Source organism: Dreissena polymorpha, chromosome 9 (genome assembly GCF_020536995.1).
Source record: "Dreissena polymorpha isolate Duluth1 chromosome 9, UMN_Dpol_1.0, whole genome shotgun sequence".
Lineage (NCBI taxonomy): Eukaryota > Metazoa > Mollusca > Bivalvia > Myida > Dreissenidae > Dreissena > Dreissena polymorpha.
Genome location: NC_068363.1, coordinates 8,487,499 through 8,508,591, shown reverse-complemented (window position 1 = coordinate 8,508,591; position 21,093 = coordinate 8,487,499). Strand labels below are relative to the sequence as shown.

At 39.1% G+C, this 21,093-nt stretch overlaps 1 protein-coding gene and 2 non-coding genes across 12 annotated transcripts in view; all 3 read left to right on the top strand.

Moving 5' to 3' along the window:
• The window catches only part of LOC127843780 (chromodomain-helicase-DNA-binding protein 8-like), a 90,940-nt gene that overhangs the window by 41,605 nt on the left and 28,242 nt on the right, over nucleotides 1–21,093 (top strand). For 8 of the 10 annotated variants that reach the window (XM_052373565.1, XM_052373563.1, XM_052373564.1 and 5 more), the window contains 14 exons: nucleotides 491–722; nucleotides 1,246–1,645; nucleotides 1,989–2,193; nucleotides 2,545–2,740; nucleotides 2,979–3,140; nucleotides 3,704–3,883; nucleotides 4,289–4,396; nucleotides 5,448–5,580; nucleotides 5,933–6,077; nucleotides 12,914–13,001; nucleotides 14,719–14,987; nucleotides 15,319–15,408; nucleotides 18,877–19,089; nucleotides 20,239–20,518. In XM_052373565.1, the coding sequence (XP_052229525.1) occupies nucleotides 491–722; nucleotides 1,246–1,645; nucleotides 1,989–2,193; nucleotides 2,545–2,740; nucleotides 2,979–3,140; nucleotides 3,704–3,883; nucleotides 4,289–4,396; nucleotides 5,448–5,580; nucleotides 5,933–6,077; nucleotides 12,914–13,001; nucleotides 14,719–14,987; nucleotides 15,319–15,408; nucleotides 18,877–19,089; nucleotides 20,239–20,518 (2,701 nt within the window). The remainder of the gene's footprint in view (nucleotides 1–490; nucleotides 723–1,245; nucleotides 1,646–1,988; nucleotides 2,194–2,544; nucleotides 2,741–2,978; nucleotides 3,141–3,703; nucleotides 3,884–4,288; nucleotides 4,397–5,447; nucleotides 5,581–5,932; nucleotides 6,078–12,913; nucleotides 13,002–14,718; nucleotides 14,988–15,318; nucleotides 15,409–18,876; nucleotides 19,090–20,238; nucleotides 20,519–21,093) is intronic. The other 2 variants (XM_052373562.1, XM_052373568.1) reach the window with 2 other exon arrangements.
• Nucleotides 19,544–19,647, top strand: LOC127846799 (small nucleolar RNA U6-53/MBII-28). The gene has a single exon (XR_008033680.1). It is a non-coding gene; the product is annotated as a small nucleolar RNA U6-53/MBII-28 (small nucleolar RNA).
• LOC127846798 (small nucleolar RNA U6-53/MBII-28) lies at nucleotides 19,925–20,028 on the top strand. Its single transcript, XR_008033679.1, has one exon. It is a non-coding gene; the product is annotated as a small nucleolar RNA U6-53/MBII-28 (small nucleolar RNA).

Sequence of the window (21,093 nt, the reverse complement as noted above, 5' to 3'; positions counted from 1 at the left end):
ACTGTTTGGGATTTTCAATCGGTCTTTCATGACCCTAATCGGTCTTGGACCGACAAAACCGAAAAAAATATGATCCCTGGTTGAGATGTATAGATGGTTCCAGCTTTTTCTCTTAATGATTTGAAGTAAATTGATAAGATTTTGATGTCTTTGCAATAGTAACCTCTGAAATATTAGCCTAAAATAAGTTAATATAAATAATTAAATTACAATTATCGGCTAATCATTTGACAGCTAGGATGTTCATCTGTAAGTATTAATCTTCTTAAGCTGAATCATTTGTAAATATTAATGTTCTTCTTTTGCTGAATTGATTGGTATGTGTTAAATATGTATATGAAAATCAATATGGGAAATGAAGATTGTTTAATAATAATCTTGGTTTAAGATTTCATGTTTTTAAACTCGAAAAATTATTAAAGTGCAAAGTATTTCCATTAAAACACATATTTTTGGTCTGCTAGCAAGATTCATGGTTAATAAACTTCAGTTCGCCAAGTCGCTACATGCTGCAAGAGTATGAGATGTATTACCGTGACGAAGAGGGGAACAAGATTGCAGACTACTACAAGTTCCACGCCATCATCACCACATACGAAATCATCCTGTCTGATTTGGAGCTCCTCCGTTCCATTGACTGGCGATGCATCATCATCGACGAGGCCCATAGACTAAAGAACAAGAACTGCAGCTTGATCAAATGTCTTCGGATTTTTGATTTTGTAAGTTTGAACAGATTGTGGAATGCAATCGGCTGAGTTGCTGATATTTTTTGCTGCCAGTTAAGCTATTAACGGTGGTTTCCACTTGGTAAACTTTTTTACCAATTTAATTCAATTTTTAACCTTGAATCTATGTGTTTATAGTTAACACATAGGTTTAGGTTTGCTCCATAATTGTCAAATTTCTGATAATCATGTTGCATTTATGTTGGAAATAAACAAGCACCAAGCCTAATCGGCTTTTAAAGTGTTGAGTAACAAGGCAATCATCGTGTATTACCTTACTAGATGCTGTATTATATAGCCAAGACTCTTACTTCATTTTCCCTTCAAATGCATTTGGGAAACATTTGCTATGTTGAAATTGTCTCTATAAACAATATAGGTATTTGTTTAGCCATGAGCAGTTGATATTGTATTATAAATTTTCCTTTTTAAAAAGTTTCAAATATTCAAATTTCATTTCATGATTATATAAATTAGTACTATAAGTACAAATTTTATTTGTTCTAATCTTTAACAGGAGCACAAAGTATTGTTGTCAGGAACCCCTCTTCAAAACAATGTAGAAGAATTGTTCAGCTTGCTTAATTTCCTCGAGCCAAGCCAATTTTCAAACTCCAACATATTCCTTGCCGAGTTTGGAAACCTCCGAACTGAAGAACAAGTGGAGAAACTCAAGGCCATACTCAAGCCAATGATGTTACGTCGACTTAAAGAAGACGTTGAAAAGAACTTGGCAGCAAAGGAAGAGACAATTATCGAAGTGGAGTTGACAAACATTCAGAAGAAGTATTACCGTGCAATATTGGAGAAAAACTTCTCGTACCTGTGTAAGGGTGCTAACTCTACCAACGTTCCCAGTCTGTTGAACACCATGATGGAGCTCAGGAAGTGCTGTAATCATCCATATCTCTTAAATGGTAGGTGAAACCTAGAGACTTTAAGACCACATTACTGGAAACATCTTTAGATTATATGAGACAGTTAAATGTCATAATTATCATGGTAAATGGATTTCTTGTTATGAAGGAGTTAAAAAGAAAATTAGTTATCAGTGGTTTACTCTATAAATAGGCTACAACAAGCACTCCAAATTATTTTCATCTATTCAAGAAGCAATTGTTCTCAGCCCTGATTTAAAGATTATTTGCTGTTAATAATTGTATGTTCAATGATAAAATGTCATTCTGTACATCAAAGTCTCTTATGCAATTCAGTGTTGGCAAACTTCTGCTTTTATTACTAAAGAGAAATTTTCTGTAGGTGCTGAAGAGAACATATTGTCAGAACTGCGAGAGAAGGAGGGTCGGGAACCCGAGCATATCGGAGCCCTCGTCCAGGCCTCGGGAAAGTTTGTGCTACTTGACAAGTTGTTGCCCCGCCTCAAACAGGGAGGCCATCGCATACTGATCTTCTCACAGATGATACGAGTGCTTGACATCATTGAAGACTACCTTATACATAAAAAGTAAACTATCTTTGCTGTTGCTTGTGTCTTTAAATAATAATCAGAAACTGAACTATTGGACGACTAACAATTATTGAGATATATTTATTTGCGAGAAGAAAAATATGTATGTAAGTATGTATTAAAAAGGTTAGAGCTTTGTATCTATGTAGTTAAAGCTTAAAATTGTTAAGAAAACTAACTTGAGTATATCTTGGAATTTCAGCCATACTTCTGTTTTATTAGATTCAGTATAGAAGACGACACGTTTTGGGGCCCCAAAAATTGCCATGGTCACAAGTCTATATATGACTTTGTAATTGATAAATATTCTTCCCACCTAAATGAAATAGAAAAACTTCCTACCTGCAGATACCTGTATGAGCGTTTGGATGGCCGTATCCGTGGTAACCTCCGGCAGGAAGCCATCGACAGGTACTCTAAACCAGACAGTGACAAGTTTGTGTTCCTGATCTGCACGAAGGCAGGCGGCTTGGGCATCAACCTCACTGCTGCAGACACGGTCATCATCTACGACTCAGACTGGAATCCACAAAATGACCTCCAGGTAGGTGCTGCTATAAAATGGGTTTCAGTGAAACATTCTTACGTGTAATCATATTTGTGCTGCCAAAAATCTGTTCTTCCTTACAAATTAATTGGTTAATCAAATGTTTGTATCTTTGATAATTATTTATTAACACACATAAAGTATTGTTTGAAAAGAGTAATTCTCCAAACATCACATATTTCAAATATCTTGCTCAATAATTTCACATATAGGAAAAAATGAATCCCTTTCCTAGGCTCAAGCCCGATGTCACCGTATTGGTCAAAGCAAGATGGTGAAGGTGTACAGGCTGATCACACGTAACTCGTACGAACGTGAGATGTTCAACAGGGCCAGCATGAAACTGGGTCTTGACAAGGCCGTCCTCCAGTCCATGGGCGGTGACAAGCTGAATCCGGTAAGTGTATGGTGTCTTTAAGAGAATAGTGTTCCTTGATCTTTTTAGTTGGTTATGGTACTATCCTTCCCTGATAAATGCGTTACAACAAAACCAATATTTGTATTTAAAAGAGAATAGATTTCGTGGACATGTCAGATTTTTTTTTGCTTCTTTGTGACCTGCCGAAAAACGGCCCTTTCCCCTCGGATTTTTGTTTCCCCTTAGCAGGTAAATTTTTACCCCAGATTTCATTTTTTTCCCCTAGAACATATTGCATAATTAAATCATCTGTTGCCTTGAATTTGTTTTAAAAATAGTAAAATATGTTAAATTGATTATTTAAGACTTTCCATTTTTCCCCAAAATCCGGCGTTTTGCGTGATTTTTCCCCCCCCCAAATCCAGCATTTCGTGTGATTTTTTCTCCTCAAAATAGGCCATGCCCTTTCCCAAAATCAGATAAAAACGGTTAAACCCCAGCATGTTTAGGTTGCTATGTTAATATCCTTCCCTGATATAAGCAGCAAAATGCAAAACTTTGTCATCAAGACCAAAGCCATCATTCCACTATTTATCTTACAGCAACAGCAGCTGACTAAACGCGAGATAGAAGATCTGCTGCGTAAGGGCGCGTACGGGGCACTCATGGAGGACGACAATGCGGGTGACAAGTTCTGTGAAGAGGACATAGAGCAGATACTCGCAGGTCGCACCCAGGTCATACAGATTGAAAGCGAGGGAAAAGGATCCACTTTCTCAAAGGTGCGTTCCGAATTTTGTGGAATTTCTTCTCGAGGTTTTCTGTTTGTTGGATTTTTATGTTGTGTAAGGCGCTGGGATCCAAATTCTCCAAAGTTTTTTGCCGAGTTGTGCGTGTTTTTTTGTGGAGGTTTTGTGTTTGTGGAATTGTAATGTTATGTAAGGTGTAGTGTTTTTGTTGATCAATTCCCTCAGCCGGTCAATAGTGGTCTCCACCCTCTTTGCTTTGTTGACATTTTCCTATATTATTTTTTTATGGAGAAGAATTAATGCAGTTTTTGCTAGTTTATCCTTGAGAGAAAAGTTTTATTTTGTATTAAAAAAATAGCATCACCATCTGCATGAAGAATTAGAAAGAATGATCTCAATAAATCCAAAGTGACTGATTGTGTTCTGGAAATGTTACAGGCCAGTTTCTCGGCATCGAATAACAGAGACGACATAGACATCAACGACCCGGAGTTCTGGCAGAAGTGGGCCAAGAAGGCAGATGTTGATGTAGATTCTCTGGAAACGGTAAGTTACTTCAGCCTTGTATTTCTTGGCAAATGATTAAAATGTTGGAAAAAAGATAAGTAATATTTAGCTATTGAGTGCAAATAATACACATTTGGGATTTCTTCTCCTTTCAGCTGATTTAATCCCTTTTAATACCAAGAAAGTTTTATGAATGTTTTTTTATGCTCCCCCAAAATTTTTGAGGGGAGCATATAGTCGCCGCTTCGTCTGTCCGTGCGTGTGTCCGTCCGTGCACAATTTTTGCCCGGGCTATTTCTCAGCAACTAATGACTGGAATTCAATGAAACTTCATGGGAAGCTTCACTACCAAGAGGACATGTGCATATTATCAGCGGGTTCTAGTCAGATGATTTTTCACAGAGTTATGATCCTTTGAAATTATCCATTAGCTGTACATATAGTGCAATTCTTGTCCGGGCAATTCTCCCCAACTACTGACTGGAATTTAATGAAGCTTTAAGGGAAGCTTAACTACCTTGAGGAGATGCGCATGTTATTTGTGGGTTCTGGTTAGATGATTTATTTAGAGAGTTATGCCCCTAAAGACATTTCCTTTTATCTGAATATATAGTGCAATATTGTGACAAAAAAACAACTTTGGGGAGCATCACACATTTCCGACGGTTTCTTGTTTAATTTGCTATATCTGTAAGCCTGTAGGGTACTTTCCTTCTCAAAGGTGTTTCGAAAACTATTGTTTATGATAATAGAAATTTTATGTTAAGTAGATGTGGCAGTTTTTCTCACAAGCATTTAACATTTATTTGTTAGCCTGTATATTAAACCCTTTCCTGCTCAGATGAAAAGCTAAAATGGCTTTATTTAACCAGAATAAAACCAGACCAGCCTGCAAGTAAATCACAGTCTGTAAAGGTTATATGCTGTTCGCTGATCATCAGGACCTGAGGGTTGGAAGTGAATCCTTTAAAACTTGAAACTCGTAAGAAGGATTTAAAACTTAATATGATTTTCTAAGGGACTACGAACACTTCAAAGTTGGTAACGTAGTGTATAAGTGTTAACTGATCAAGAGGGTGGCATATTTTAGAGAGAATTGATAGTAGACGAGCCTCGTGTGAGGAAGCGTACAACGAGATACGGCAACAATGACAGCATGGCTGAGATTTCTGACCTGGGCTCGGATAGTGAAACAGAAAATGAAGACGAAGACAGTAAGAAAGGTGTTGTGTAGTGACATTTTGTACATGATTTAATTTGTTTTAGGGTATTGTTAAAAAACGAAGGGTAATTTTTTTTTTACTGCTTTTGCTGGCCTGCTGTTAATATTGTAGAATGTTTTTAATTTAATATATGTTAAAACATGTTTAGAAAACACATTTCTTCATGCTTGGTAAATAATTATTTTTGCTTTTAATTATAGGCATGTTCAAAATAATATATATATATATATATATATATATATATATATATATATATATATATATATATATATATATATATTTTGAACCCAAATTTAACAGTGTATTTTTGCAACTATTATACATAAGCTTATTGGAATTGACATTTTTCCAGCAGGTGGAAGAAAGACCCGGCGAGGTCGTCGTGGGGATGATGATGACACAGACTTTGAAAAAGAGAGACGCCGGGCAAAAATATCTGGGGGTGGTTATGGGCGGTCTGAACTCTTCAAAGTGGAGAAGGGACTATTGCATTACGGGTAATACAAGTTATTACCCTTACTCTTGCATTATGAGTCATACAAGTTAATAGGTTAACTCTTGGGTTATGGGAAATACTAGTTATTAAGGCATGCATTACTTAATGCAAATGTTGACTTTCAAAATTGATTATGATCATGATATCAAAGTCATTGACTTAAAAGGCTATGTATTTATTACGTTCCCTTCCGATTTGGGTTTTAATGTCATAAATACATACCTGCTATCCATAGCTATACCTTTCTAGGTTGGTTAGCTTTTCCAGAAATCTTCAAGTGCCGGAATTCGGCCACCTCTCTAACTGAAAACAGATCAGGTTAAACATAGTACAATGTAACCTAATCGGAAATCAAGAACTGTAACTCATCTTACTTTTCTGGAGACACACTGTGCAGATCGCCAATTTTTATTGGCTTTAAATTTGGACTTTTTGTTCAAGTCTGCGTGGTTGATTTGGGTTTGAAATGGATGAATTGTATAATTTATCGTTTCTACTTCATTCAGAAATCTTTTCTTGTATTATTTTGTATTATTTTGTTGATAATTAATTGTTTTTCACATTTTGCAGGGTTTTTACATGTGCTCATGAATTGAGCACGAGGATTTCGTGATTTATGTCAACAAGTTATTGACTATATTATGCAGTGTAAATAATTTGTTTAACTGAATTTTTCAGTTTTTTTGTTCATCTTACACTGTTTTCTTACGTGGATTCTTTTCCTTTTCTAATTTCAGAATAAGAATGAATTTACATACTAGAGGTTCACCTGGTCACATTAAGGATTCGTGGGATTCCCACAAAACTTATTTGTAATGTACTTATTGTACTTTTGATAATAAATGCTCTGTTTGTAGTGCGTGGGACGATGCGACGTGGCAGAAAGCAATTCGTTGCAGAACGTTTCTGAGCAGAAAACGGGCAGATGAACCTTCATCAGATGAGAAATTCCCGGTGACTTTACAGACTACAGACGAGTATTTGCAGCATCAGTCACCGGGTATTGGGCAAGATGAAGATCGTACTATGCTAACTTCGTTAGAAAGTCGATCAACAACCTACCATTTGGTGACAACCGTTAGCCGGTCTATGCCCGATGGCATTGGTCAAGGACTACGACCAATGCTGGACCATTTGGCAGCTGCCATAAGGTCATTGCCTGGTGACAACACTGGTCATAGTATGACCGGTACGTCACTGGATAACGGACCGGTCACAGGGGACCGGTCTGGTCACCAGTCCATGGCATCGGTCACTGGTCTGTGGTACCGGTCACCGAGGTCCGTTCACCGGTCTGAGGTACCGGTCACCGAGGACCGGTCCGGTCCTTGGTACCGGGGACCGGTCACCTGTCACCGGCCAATACCACTAGTCCGGTCTGGTCACTGGTCAATACTACCGGTCAATACCAACAGTCACCGGTCATCAGGAACCGGTCCGGTCACCGGTCATCTATCAACAGTGACCAGTCACTGGTCAATACCACCACTCACCAGGGACTGGTCCAGTCACCGGTCAATACTACCGGTCACCGGTCAATACCACCGGTCACCAGTCATCAGGGATCGTTCCGGTCACCGGTCATCTATCAACATTGAGTACTACCGGTCACAGTTCACCGGTCATCAAAAGAGAAAGAGACATCGACCGTCATCATCGATATATTCCTCCTCTTCTTCTTCAAAGGCATCTGAGTCGTCAACTAGTACTGAAAATAGAGGTAGACGTCATTCACGATCTCCTTTATCGAGTAGTCCTCATTCACGGCGTCGATATGATCGATACCGATCATCTAGAGACTATGAGACGCTATTCTAGGAGACATCGTTTCCATCGAAGCCGAAGCGTTTCTCGGCATCGTAAGGATAAAACTCGTAGTCATGCTTCACGTAGACAGTGTCGCTCTGACTACCCTTATCCTACAGTACTATCCTGTCTTGGATTGTAATGTTGCTGTACCGACTGTACCAGATCCAGTTTCCAGTTTAACATTAACAAATGTTGCTGTGACTGGTACTATTTCGCAGACCTTGTCATCTGGTATTTTTCTCACCACTACAGATACTTACTCTGCTCCACGGGTATCGGCTATTTTAACTATTCGGGTACCTCCTGCTACGGTACCGTCTAATCCGGACACGTTATGGCTTCAAGATTCGTATGTACAATTCGTACCAGTCAATCCTGATAATTTACCGTCATCTTCCGGTTTTAATTGTCAGGGTGTTGATTGTGTAGATAGTCATTAATCATTACCAGATACGCGCAATCTGGTGCATGATAATCGACCTAGTATTTCCACTTATATTTCCGCTGATTCTATACACACTGCTGGTGTTGTAGACAATGAGGCGGATTCAGTTGCAGATTCCAATGATGACACTTATCAATATTTGTCATCAATTAATCAGATCTATGAACTAATATTTCAACTCTTGGCGATGATTATTGCCCAAGACCCGGGGAGATGTCTACCACGGAAATTAGATCGTACATTTGATCCCAACAGGCTTTCTAAGGCTACTTGACGCCTTGATACACGCCTTCCTATTGGTTTCTACTGTCTTATCAGTTTTTCAATCTTTGAAATCAGCTAATAAGACCTTTCCTAAAGAGGAGAACTGTGGAAAGTGCCTAAGGATTTATCTGATCCTAAGCATAATGAACGTACTAGAAGCTACAAGCCTCCTGTACCAGATCCAACTTCCGGCTTGGATTTTGCCAAATTACTGGTTTAGGATCTTGACATCAATAAGCTGTTGCTTAATATGCCTACTTTTTCAACTTCTGTTTCTGTTCCTTATTCAATGTTGGAACATTGGGAAGTGAGAAAACGCAGATCTTTAGGTCTTACTAACCAGATAGATCTCATGCTAGCAACTATTTTGCAGTTGGTGTGTGATTGGTCGGACTCGGTTCCTGAAGAACTTTGTGATTTGTTAATTCATCTTTCACGAACGACATTGTCCCTTTCACATTATGCTGCTTCTTTAATGTCGGAGATGCTAAGGATTCGTATAGATCTTGTCCATTCTTCTTTAACTAAAGATTTTCTATTAGAACCGGGTATGAATTCTCTCAGAACGGCACCTCTCTTTTATCAGGATTTCTTTGGTGGAAGGATACAAGACGCAATTTCAGCGGACAAGATGATCAACTTCATGCTTCTTTAGCTAGAAACTACTCTGGACAACGCCAAGGGGCCTTTAAGCGACCTGTTTCTAGACCAACGGCAAATCCAGTAGTTACCAGTAATAACCTTTTCTCTAAAAGGCATTCCTTGAATCATCGGTCAGTCCCTAACAAACAGTCCTCATTCAACAGACCTTCTGTTTCTCAGAAATCGTCTGTTAAGAAATCTGGTAGGAAGAACAAGTATCAGCCGGATAAGAGTTATTCCAAACCTTTTACCGGCCCTAGGTGCCTACCCTTTCTACCGCCTTCTTATCCGATGCCGGAAATACCAGTAGGGGCCAGACTTCTACATTTTTCAAATCGTTGGCTTCGTATAACTAAGGAAGCTTGGGTTCATCATCTCGTTACTGAAGGCCTGACTTTTCAATTCGAAAACAGACCTCCACTTTCTCGCGTCCCTGTAGAGCTGGTATCACCGCATCCACAGATTCCAGAGTCCATTCTCGTTCTTCTGGAAAAACAGGCGGTAGAAGGGGTTACAGACCATTATTATCCAGGATTTTACAGTCGTCTTTTTCTTGTTCATAAGAAAAATGGTTCATGGAGACCAGTAATAGACTTAAAAGTTTTCAACATGTTTCTACTCAAACCGACTTTCAAGATGGAGACTCCTTCCTTCATAAAGAAGTCCATCAAACCTCTGCACTGGGGGGGTGTTCTTGGACCTGGAAGATGCGTACTTCCATGTTTCTATACACCCAAACTACCGGAAGTACCTTCATTTTGCATTTCGAGGCCAGGTATACCAGTTACGAGTGATGCCAATTGGGTTGGCAACAGCCCCTCTAGTCTTAACCTAGCTTATGGCTTAAGTAGAAGCACATCTCCGTGTTCACGGTATTCTGCTTCTTCAGTACTTCGACAACTGGCTGCTACACCAGCTCAATCGTCAATTGCTTCTGCAACATCTGGAATTTTCTAAGAAGGAACACCTATCATTAGGGCTACTTCTAAATGCATACAAATCAGACCGCATTCAATCTCAAGATTTCACTTTTGTGGGAATGAACTTCTTGACTCAATTCAACAAGGTCAGAGTGTATCGTCAACCAACATATATCAGACCTTCTGGTGAAGGTCATTTGGGTTTTGTCCCAATCTCGTATAACAGCTCAAGAGCTCCTATCTCGGTATCCTGAGCTCAATAGCAGACTTTGTGCAATTAGGACGTCTGTTCCTTCGTCCTCCTCAGCATTACCTCTCAGCTTGTTGGAAATGGTCTCCGGACAATATGTTATCGCAGATTCCTATTCTTCCGGAGTTAATACCACATCTTCAGTGGTGGCTAGACGAGGAGACTCTCTTGGCAGGAGTGCCTCTTCTTTCTGCACAACCGTCTTTGTATCTTATGATGTACGTGAGCAAGGAAGGGTCGGGTGCTCATCTGGAACCACTCAGTCTGGCAGTTTCGGGGTTGTGGTCTCATCATGAGTCACATCTGCATATCAACAATCTAGAAATGCGAACTGTATTTCTAGCTGTATCTCATTTACAGTCACATCTTGGAGACTCTTGTGTGATGGTGTCAACAGACAACACATCAGTTGTTACTTACATTCAGACACAGGGGGGAACAAATTCTCACTCCCTGTATCTGGCAACCAAGGAATTACTTGTTCTTTGCAAGACGCTCAACATTTTTCTTCTGGTCAAATTTATTCCAGGTCGTCTCAACGCCCTGGCAGACGGGTTGTCTCGCAAACACCAATTACTTCCATCGGAGTGGACACTTCATCAGGAAGCGACCAATCAGATTTTTTTCATGTTCGATTATCCTCTAGTCGACCTATTTGCAACCAGACACAATCACAGATTTCCTCTGTATGTGAGTCCGGTTTACGATCCAGCAGCCTGGGCAGTATACGCGCTTTCGTTGGATTGGGACCAACTGGATGCTTACGCTTATCTCCCACTCATTCTGATTCCCCAAATATTGGCGAAAATCAGGGTGAGTTTGTGTCGCATACTCCTGATCACCCTTGGTGGCCCAGGATATAGTGGTTCAACGATCTGCTCAGTCTCCTGTACGATTATTCAAGGACACTTCCTCACAGATCAGATCTTCTGTTTCAAAGAGGCAGACTTCATACGGATCCAGCAATGTTCCACTTACACGTCTGGCTGTTATCAGGCAATCTCTGCAGAAGAAACGCTTTTCTGTCAGGGCTTCAAACCTTGTTGCTTCTGCAAGGAGAAAGTCCACCAGAGCAGTCTATGATGCTCGATGGAAACTCTTCTCTGATTGGTGTATTCGAGGGAAAAGTGATCCCCTCAATCCTTCTGCTAGACGCGTAGCGGATTTTCTCATCTATCTTTTTGATGATAAGAAACTTTCTCTTAGCTCCATCAAAGGATATAGATCTATGATTTTGCATACATTGGCTTTTACTAAATCATCACAAGTCTGTACCGATCCAGCGATTTCGGAACTGATTCGATCTATGGAACTTAAACGTCCTGTTTTTCGTACAATGGCGCCTAAATGGGATTTGGCTTGTGTTCTTGATTCTCTAGATCAAGCTACTTTACAGTTCCTTACTTGGAAGACCGTTTCCTTCTTACTATGGCTTCAGCCAATAGGAGAAGTGAAATTCATGCTCTTTCTATCCAGGATGGTCATCTTCGTTTTGATTCCTCAGATGGATTTGTAACGTTGTTATGTCAGCCAGGATTCCTTGCTAATAATCAACTCCCCTTTATGGCCTCTAACCCTTCAAAGTTCCAAGTCTTTTTAATACTTGTGGACATGAAGATGATGATAGACTTCTTTGCCCGGTCAGGGCTTTGAAGTTCTATCTTTAAAGATTAAAAGGGGGGGTAGTCGTCTGCAGCATTTATTTCTTGTTGGGTAGCCTTGACTATTAAGAAAGCTTATTCATCTCTCATCTGGGGATTTAACCCTGTTTAAGATTAGACCGCATGAATTAAGAGCTCTTTCGGCTTCGTGGGCTTTCTGAAGTGCTTCAAGCTGCTTTCTGGAGGAATCCAACCACCTTTTCCTCTTTCTATCTTCGTTCTCTTGAGTGTCAACAAGACAATTTATATATGTTCGGTTTTCTTGTGGTTGCTCAAACAGTAGTTTCTTTCATGGCGTAAATGTACTGGCGCTTTCCAGAAACTAAAGTACAATACTGTACTAACGAAGATTATCTGAGGACATATTTCTACTATCTCTGACTGAAAAACCTGAAAATGGGTTTTTGCTGTGATGGGAAAATATAACCATAACCTCCCGCCACAGCTACAAAATCAGCTAGGGATAGCAGGTATGTATTTATGGCATTAAAACAAATTTTCTTAAAATAAAATGCAATTTAATTATTAAATACCTGCTTTTGGCAAGTCCCACCTTCCACCCTGCTCTTCATTTAATATTTTCATAATTGCATGAAAAGTAAGATGAGTTACAGTTCTTGATTTCCGGTTAGGTTACATTGTACTATGTTTAACCTGATCTGTTTTCAGTTAGAGAGGTGGCCGAATTCCGGCACTTGAAGATTTCTGGAGAAGCTAACCCACCTAGAAAGGTATAGCTAGGGATAGCAGGTAAGTATTTAATAATTAAAAGGAATTTTATTTTAAGAAAATTTGTTTCAATACTTATATGGCTGCAAAACATAATGTTGAAATTTCGTTTTACAGATGGGGTCGTTGGAAAGATATTCTTGGTCATTCCCGATTTAAGCGTCCAATGGATGAAAAAGATGTGGAGAATGTTGCAAAGGCTATTGTAAGTATGATTCTACCCATCCATTATCGGTCTGCCCCATTATTTGCTGCGTATAATGAAAATGCCAAATATTTATGAACATGTTAGAATACATTTTTTATGATACAATTCTCTGACAAGTTAAAAAGTTCAAAGCAAATCTTTTTTGAGGGCTAGTTTATTCCAGGCCCTCTGGTCTGTAATGGACTTGGTAACTAATTGAGACTGAACAAGGAAATTAAGGAAGTGAGAAACAAAAATATCCAATTTCTGTATGGCTTATAATGTCGGAATAACAATACAAATGCTTCATTTTCAGCATGTATATAGCCCAAAATACCAGTATTCAAAACATGATAAAAAATGAGTACTTTTTCAGATTGTGTATGGTCTGATTTGCTTATATGTAAGAACTATGATAACAAGTAGTTTTTATAGCTTGGCTGTTTATGGAGAGAGGTGTTGCCATAGCCAGCTTGTTTGCTGTCAGCGTCGTGCTAAAACCTTAACATTGGCTCTAAAATCAAAGTGCTTCCACCTACAACTTTGAAACTTCAAATGTAGCTGCACCTTGAGTTCTACACGCCACACCCAATTTTTGGGCAAAAAGGTCAAAGGTCAAGGTCACTGTGACCTCTAATAAAAAATAAAATAAATAATTCTGACAAGCTTTCATTTATTATGCCCCCCTTCTAAGAAGAGGGGGGATATTGGTTGCACATGTCAGTCCGTCGGTCAGTCTGTCCGTCCACCGAAAGGTTTCCGGATGATAACTCAAGAATGCTTACGCCTAGGATCATGAAACTTCATAGGTACATTGATCATGACTCGCAGATGACCCCTATTGATTTTCAGGGCACTGGGTCAAAGGTCAAGGTCATGGTGACTAGAACCAGTAAAATGGTTTCCGGATGATAACTCAAGAAAGCTTACGCCTAGGATCATGAAACTTCATAGGTACATTTATCCTGACTCGCAGATGACCCCTATTGATTTTCTGGTCACTAGGTCAAAGGTCAAGGTCATGGTGACTCGAACCAGTAAAATGGTTTCTGGATGATAACTCAAGAACGCTTACGCCTAAGATCATGAAACTTCATAGGCACATTGATCATGACACGCAGATGACCCCTATTGATTTTCAGGTCACTAGGTCAAAGGTCAAGGTCACGGTGACCTAACAATTTAAAATGGTTTCTGGATGATGACTCAAGAACGCTTATGCCTAGGATCATGAAACTTCATAGGTTCATTGATCATGACTCACAGATGACCCCTATTGATTTCCAGAACACTAGGTCAAAGGTCAAGGTCACGGTGACCTGACACAGTAAAATGGTTTCCGGATGATAACTCAAGAAAGCTTACGCCTAGGATCATGAAACTTCATAGGTACATTGATCATGACTGGCAGATGACCCCTATTGATTTTCAGGTCACTAGGTTAAAGGTCAAGGTCACAGTGACAAAAAACGTATTCACACAATTGCTGCCACTACAACTGACAGCCCATATGGGGGGCATGCACGTTTAACAAACAGCCTTTGTTCAAAACTGCACCTGCAGCCAAGCGTTGGCATCCGCTATGCGGTGCTCTTGTGTTATTTTAATGGTGTGTGTGGCCTAAAATCGAAGTATGATGACCAAAAAAGTTCTTTGTCAAAAATACTTTCTTTTTTTCGTTCTATATGGTCTAAATTATACCATGTATGAAAAATTCAATGCTTTCATTTTTCAGCTCCTGTATGGCTTACAGTATTATAAAGGCGACGAGCGCATCAAGAATTTCATCTCTGATATGATATCCTCCGAAAAGGACGGGGGTCTTAAGAACCACTCTGGGTTATCCGCCCCTGTCCCGCGGGGTCGTAAGGGCAAGAAGGCCAAAGACCAAGAGACGCACTTCGATGCTAACGAGGAAATTGAGAAGGCGGGAATTAAGATGGACCGGGACATTGTGTTCAACAAGAACGCTTACAAGAGACATATCCATAGACATTCCAACAAGTATGTTGTTTAAACTACGGTTGTTATGTTGTTGAATAATGCAATAGGGTCCGTCTGGGTATTAGATGAGCTTTATTTTATTGTGACAAATGACAGTGTTTGCCTCGAAACCAGGACGATTAAATGCCAATTAAAGCTTTGAATTTTTTGTAAGCATAAGCTTACTTTTATATGATGTCCTTGTTCAGCAGTTATCACGTGTAAACAGGTATGGTATGACAAGCCCGATTAAGACTTGAATTAATTTAAACGCGCTCTAAGTATTTTATCTATAGTTCCAAGTTGATAATATGAACTATGTGAATTGATGAAAACCAAACTGTCATTTCAGGGTGTTACTGAGAGTGCGTACTTTGTACTACCTGAAACATGAACTACTAGGAGATGTTGTGGATCAGATTGACCAAGGAATGCATGTCAAGTAAGTCTTGGTGAAACCTTTCAAAAAAAACAAACCGAATATCTGTGATGGATTTAAAAACCAACAGTTATGGTTTCTGATTTATTGTTTATTGTCAGGGTTCCCAGCCAACCTGGAAATCAGGGAAAACATGGAAAAAGACTCACTTTTTTTACAGTCAGGGAAAATTCAGGGAATTTGAGAAAAGTTCCTTAAATCAGGGAAAAATCAGGGAATTTTGTTTTGTCAGACTTTTCGGACTTGTGTCGAAAAGTCCATATTTTTAAAACAGCAATAATTCATCTGTTTGGCTATGGTGGCTTTGTGGTATACATGTACCTTAGTTTACTACATTTATTAATAAATACATACTTCTTTCTCTCTGTTTATATAGCAGCTGTAATGCACCTATATATATTTATTGAGGGTGTTTAAAACAAGAAATAGGCCAAAATTATGGTCCTGGAATTTTTATTTTCCATCAGGGAAAAATCAGGGACAAATCAGGGAATTTTGTTCATACTATAACTGGGAACCCTGACTGTATTTCATTGTCCAAATATTGTATTTCCATATAATCAATTGATGAAAAAAGTTAATTTTAATTGGTGAATTTTTGGTGTTTCTGAGAAAATCTGCAAGTCCTTGGAGAACTGTGGAGTTTTAGATACTATTTTTTGATAACTATGATAAGATTTTTATGCCCCCGGATCGAATGATCGGGGGTATATTGTTTTTGGCCTGTCTGTCTGTCATTCTGTGGAAAACTTAAACCTTGGTTAAAGTTTTGCAATATTTAATTAACTTAGCTGCATTGAAGATAGCTACTTGATATTTGGCATGCATGTGTATCTCATGGAGCTGCACATTTTGAGTGATGAAAGGTCAAGGTCATCCATCAAGGTCAAAGGTCAAATATATGTCTTCAAAGCTGCGTCAAAACTTTAACCTTGGTCATAACTTTTTGTGTTATTGAAGATAGCAACTTTATATTTGGCATGCATGTGTATCTCATGGAGCTGCACATTTTGAGTGGTGAAAGGTCAAGGTCATCCTTCAAGGTCAAAGGTCAAAGTTATGGCTTCAAAGCGGCGCAATAGGGGGCATTGTGTTTCTGACAAACACATCTCTTGTTTACAATATTCCTACATTGTTTAATATAAAAATATATAACAACGGTGTTTAAATAGACTTGATTTTTAGCTCTACTGGCCAAATGCCTGAAGAGCTTATGTCATGGCCTGGTTTCCGTCGTCTGTTTGTGCGTTAGAGTAGACTTTTTCTTGTTTACGCGATAAAGTCCACAGTTTTCATCCGATTCTTTTCAAACTTTTTCAGTGTCTTTATATTAATGAGGACTCGAAACCAATTGAAAATGGGTTACATCAGAGTAAAAAGTCCTGAATTGTCTCCCCTTGAATTTGAGAAAATTGTGAAATAAGGCTTGTTTACGCAATAAAGTCCACAGTTTTCATCCAATTATTTCACAACTTGCACAGTGTCTTTATCTGAATTAATGATGAGTCAAAACCTATTGAAAATGAGCAATATCGGAGTTATAAGTCCAGAATTATCTCCCCTTGAATTTGAGAAAAAAATGAAAATTCAGTTTTTAGCTCTACTGCCAAAGGCAGAATAGCTTATGTGATGGCATGGTGTCTGTGTGTGTGTGTGTGTGTGTGTGTGTGCGTTAGACTTTTCTTGTTTATCCAATTAAGTCCACAGTTTTCATCAGATTCTTTTCATACTTGTTCAGTGTCTTCATATTAATGAGAACTCGAACCATATTGATTCTCATGTCACTGGGTCAAAGGTCAAGGTCACAGTGACTTGAAATAGTAAAATGGTTTCTGGTTGATAACTCAAGAATGCTTAGGCCTAGGATCATGAAACTTCATAGGTACAAAGATCATGACTGGCTGATGACCCCTTATGATTTTCAGGTCTTTAGGTCAAAGTTCAAGGTCACAGTGACTCGACATAGTAAAATGGTTACTTTTTCTTGTTTATCCGATTAAGTCCACAGTTTTCATCAGATTCTTTTCAAACTTGTTCAGTGTCTTTATATTAATGGGGACTCAAACCCTATTGATTTTCAGATCACTGGGTCAAAGGTCAAGGTCACAGTGACTCGAAATAGTAAAATGGTTTCCAGACGTAACTCAAAAATGCTAAGGTCTAGGATCATGAAACTTCATAGGTACATTGATCATGACTGGCTGAAGACCCCTATTGATTTTCAGGTCACTAGATCAAAGGTCAAGGTCACAGTGACTCGAAATAGTAAAATAGTTACTTTTTCTTGTTTTTATCCTATAAAGTCCACAGTTTTTATCCAATTCTTTTCAAACTTGTTCAGTGTCTTCATAAAATGAGGACTCGAACCCTATTGATTTTCAGGTCACTGGGTCAAAGGTCAAGGTCACAGTGACTCGAAATAGTATAATGGTTTCTGGATGATAACTCAAGAATGCTTAGGCCTAGGATCATGAAACTTCATAGTTACATTGATCATGACTCGCAGATGACCCCTATTGATTTTCAGGTCACTAGGTCAAAGGTCAAGGTCACAGTGACTCGAAACAGTAAAATGGTTTCCGGATGCTAACTCAAGAAAGCTTATGCCTAGGATCATGAAACTTCATTGGTACATTGATCATGACTTGCAGATGACCCCTATTAATTTTCAGGTCAAAGGTCAAGGTCACAGTGACTCAAAACAGTAAAATGGTTTCAGGATGATAACTCAAGAACAATAAGGCCTAGGATAATGAAACTTTATAGGTACATTGATCATGACTCGCAGATGACCCCTATTGATTTTCAGGTCTCTAGATCAAAGGCCAAGGTCACAGTGACAAAAAACGTATTCACACAATGGCTGCCACTACAACTGACAGCCCATATGGGGCATGTTTTACAAACATCCCTTGTTTAAAAAGAGCAATATCAAAGCAATAAGTCCAGAATGACTTCCCCTTGAATATGAGAACATTTTGAAATCCCGCTTGTTTACACAATTAATTCCACAGTTTTCATCCAATTATTTCCAAATTTGCACAGTATCTTTATATCAATAAGGACTTAAACCCTATTGAATATTAGCAGTATCGGAGAAATAAGTACACACTAATTTCCCCTTGAAATTGAGAACATTCTCCTTGTTTGCGCGATTAAATACACAGTTTCAATCTTATTCTATCCAAACTTGCACAGTGTTTATAGCAGTAAAGCGATTCAGGCCCTCATGGGCCTCTTGTTTGTATAAGGCTTGTCGGAAGGGGCCATAGTATTTAAATATGGAAATAAATAGCATGTGAAATTTGGCATAACTTTTACATGTTACTAATAGGGAAAATGAGAGGTGTGGATAAGTTTCATTTCGGGGAAAAATTCTATAAATTTGAAGGAACTTACTTTGCTGGCTGATTTTGCCTATATTTGGCTGCAGGTTATGAATTAAAAAAGTCTTGAACACTCCTGTTCCAGGGACATCAATCTGCCGGCCCCTGTAGCGGACAATGAGCCCCCTGCGTACTGGTGGGATGAGCTAGCAGACAAGTCCCTGCTGGTGGGCACATACAAGCACGGCTATGAGAAGTACAGCCTCATGAGGCAGGACCCCATGCTCGTATTCCTGGAACGCTGTGGGCCACCGGATGGGGCCGCACTAGCTGCCGAGATGAAAGACGATGATGAAGGGTGAGAAAACTATTTGTGAGCCACTTTCTGAGAAAATGTGATTAGATGCATGTGCATGAAGTGTTGTCCCGGATTAACCTGCACAGTCTGCACATAAACCATATTGGTTGTCTGTCTGTATATATGTGCAACACTGAATTATGTGTCTTGTGCCGTAGGTCTTTTGAATATTCTTATGTCTAAATATTGGCTTGATGAATCGAGTTGTCTTTTTATACACACTTAGTAAATTACAAGTATGCTGAATCTTTTTGAAAATTACAAAGTATGACGAGTTGGTACATTATAAGTTACTCATACAATTGCTCACCTATTGTTAAAAAATTGGATTGTCAGAGTTAAAAATATAAACTGGTAAGTTAAACTTAAAACTTGTTTGGGAGAAAATTTCAGAAAACTTAAGAAAGCGTTTGATTTAATTCAAATTATTTTGAAATGGTTGTGGACTTGTACATTCCTGTGATGACTTGCCATGCTAATACCTAGTGTGAGATGCTAGTTGAGCTTCGGCTCCTAGCCGCACTGTGAGTTCAAACGGTCTCATAAAATCTGAGGAATGAAACGTAGAAAAATCTGGCCCATACAATTTACTTCCCAATTGTGTGTGTGGGGGGAGGGGGAGGGGGGATGTTATCGCTGACTTTGAATGTAAACCAAAATAAATAATGTCTGTCTTTGGTTACTGAAATAAGCTTTTAGTAATTAAATAAAAATTCAGTAAAAAAAATCTAAAATTAATAATTCTTGATATTGTAAATAAACCAAATGTCATATTGGAACTTAGTCCCACGCAATCGACATGCTATTCATCTCAACAAGTGAATCTGCATTTACATTCCTTTGATGACTTGCCATGCTAATACCGAGTGTGTGATGCTAGTTGAGCTTCGACTCCTAGCCGCACTGTGAGTTCAAAGGGTCTCAGAAAATCTGAGGAATGAAATGTAGCTCCAAATTAATTTGCTCATGAACATCTTGACTGTAGCTTTTTGACTTAAATTACTAATAAAGTGTTGCTGCGCTTCTAACACTAGTATTGATGCTATTTTCTTTTTTCAAACCTTCTCAGATGGGAACGATATGTTTTATATTCTCAAACCTTTTAACACAGGGACAACATATCTTATTATCTCAAACCTTTTAACATAGAGACGACATGGACGAAAACAGCATGATGAAGGACGATGATGAAGAAAAAGATGAAGATGACTCGATGGCCTGTGAACGTGACACCCCTGCCACCCCGCGCCGTGGGGCCTCTTCTGCTGCGATGGTTTCCACGGCTCCCAAACCAGAGGGCGAGGAGGGTGATGATGACAAGCTGCCTTTCCCGACCCCATCTGAGATGAACACGCGGCTGCGTAGGATCATCACCACGTACCAGAGGGACTTTAAGAAGCAGCAGATCAAGCAACAACAGCAGGCCAAGGTGGGCGGCTAGGCTCGTTCAGTTAGCATGTTGTCAGTGCCAAGAAATAGTTTATTAGGCATTGTTGCATTTTGGAGCGCTTCCAGAGTCCTATGCTCATACAATTCATTGGGGACTCATTGCAATTTGCAGATTTGTCATATTTAGCTCTGCGTTTTCGGGGATTATTGTCATAGCCAGCTCGTCGTCTAACTTCCGCCGTCCGCGTCATGCTAAAACCTTTACATTGGCTCTAAAATCAAAGTGCTTCCACCTACAACTTTGAAACTTCATATGTAGATGCATCTTGATGAGTTCTACACTCCAAACCCATTTTGGGGTCACTAGGTCAAAGGTCAAGGTCATTTTGACCTCTTTAAAAAAAAATCTGACAAGCTTTCATTTATTAGCTCATCTATTATTTGAAAAAAAAATATGAGCTATTGTCATCACCTTGGCGTCTGCGTTATTAAGTTTTGCGTTTAGGTCCACTTTTCTCATAAAGTATCAATGCTATGGCATTCAAACTTGGTACACTTACTTACTATCATGAGGGGATTGGGCAGGCAAAGTAAGATAACTCTGGCTTGCATTTT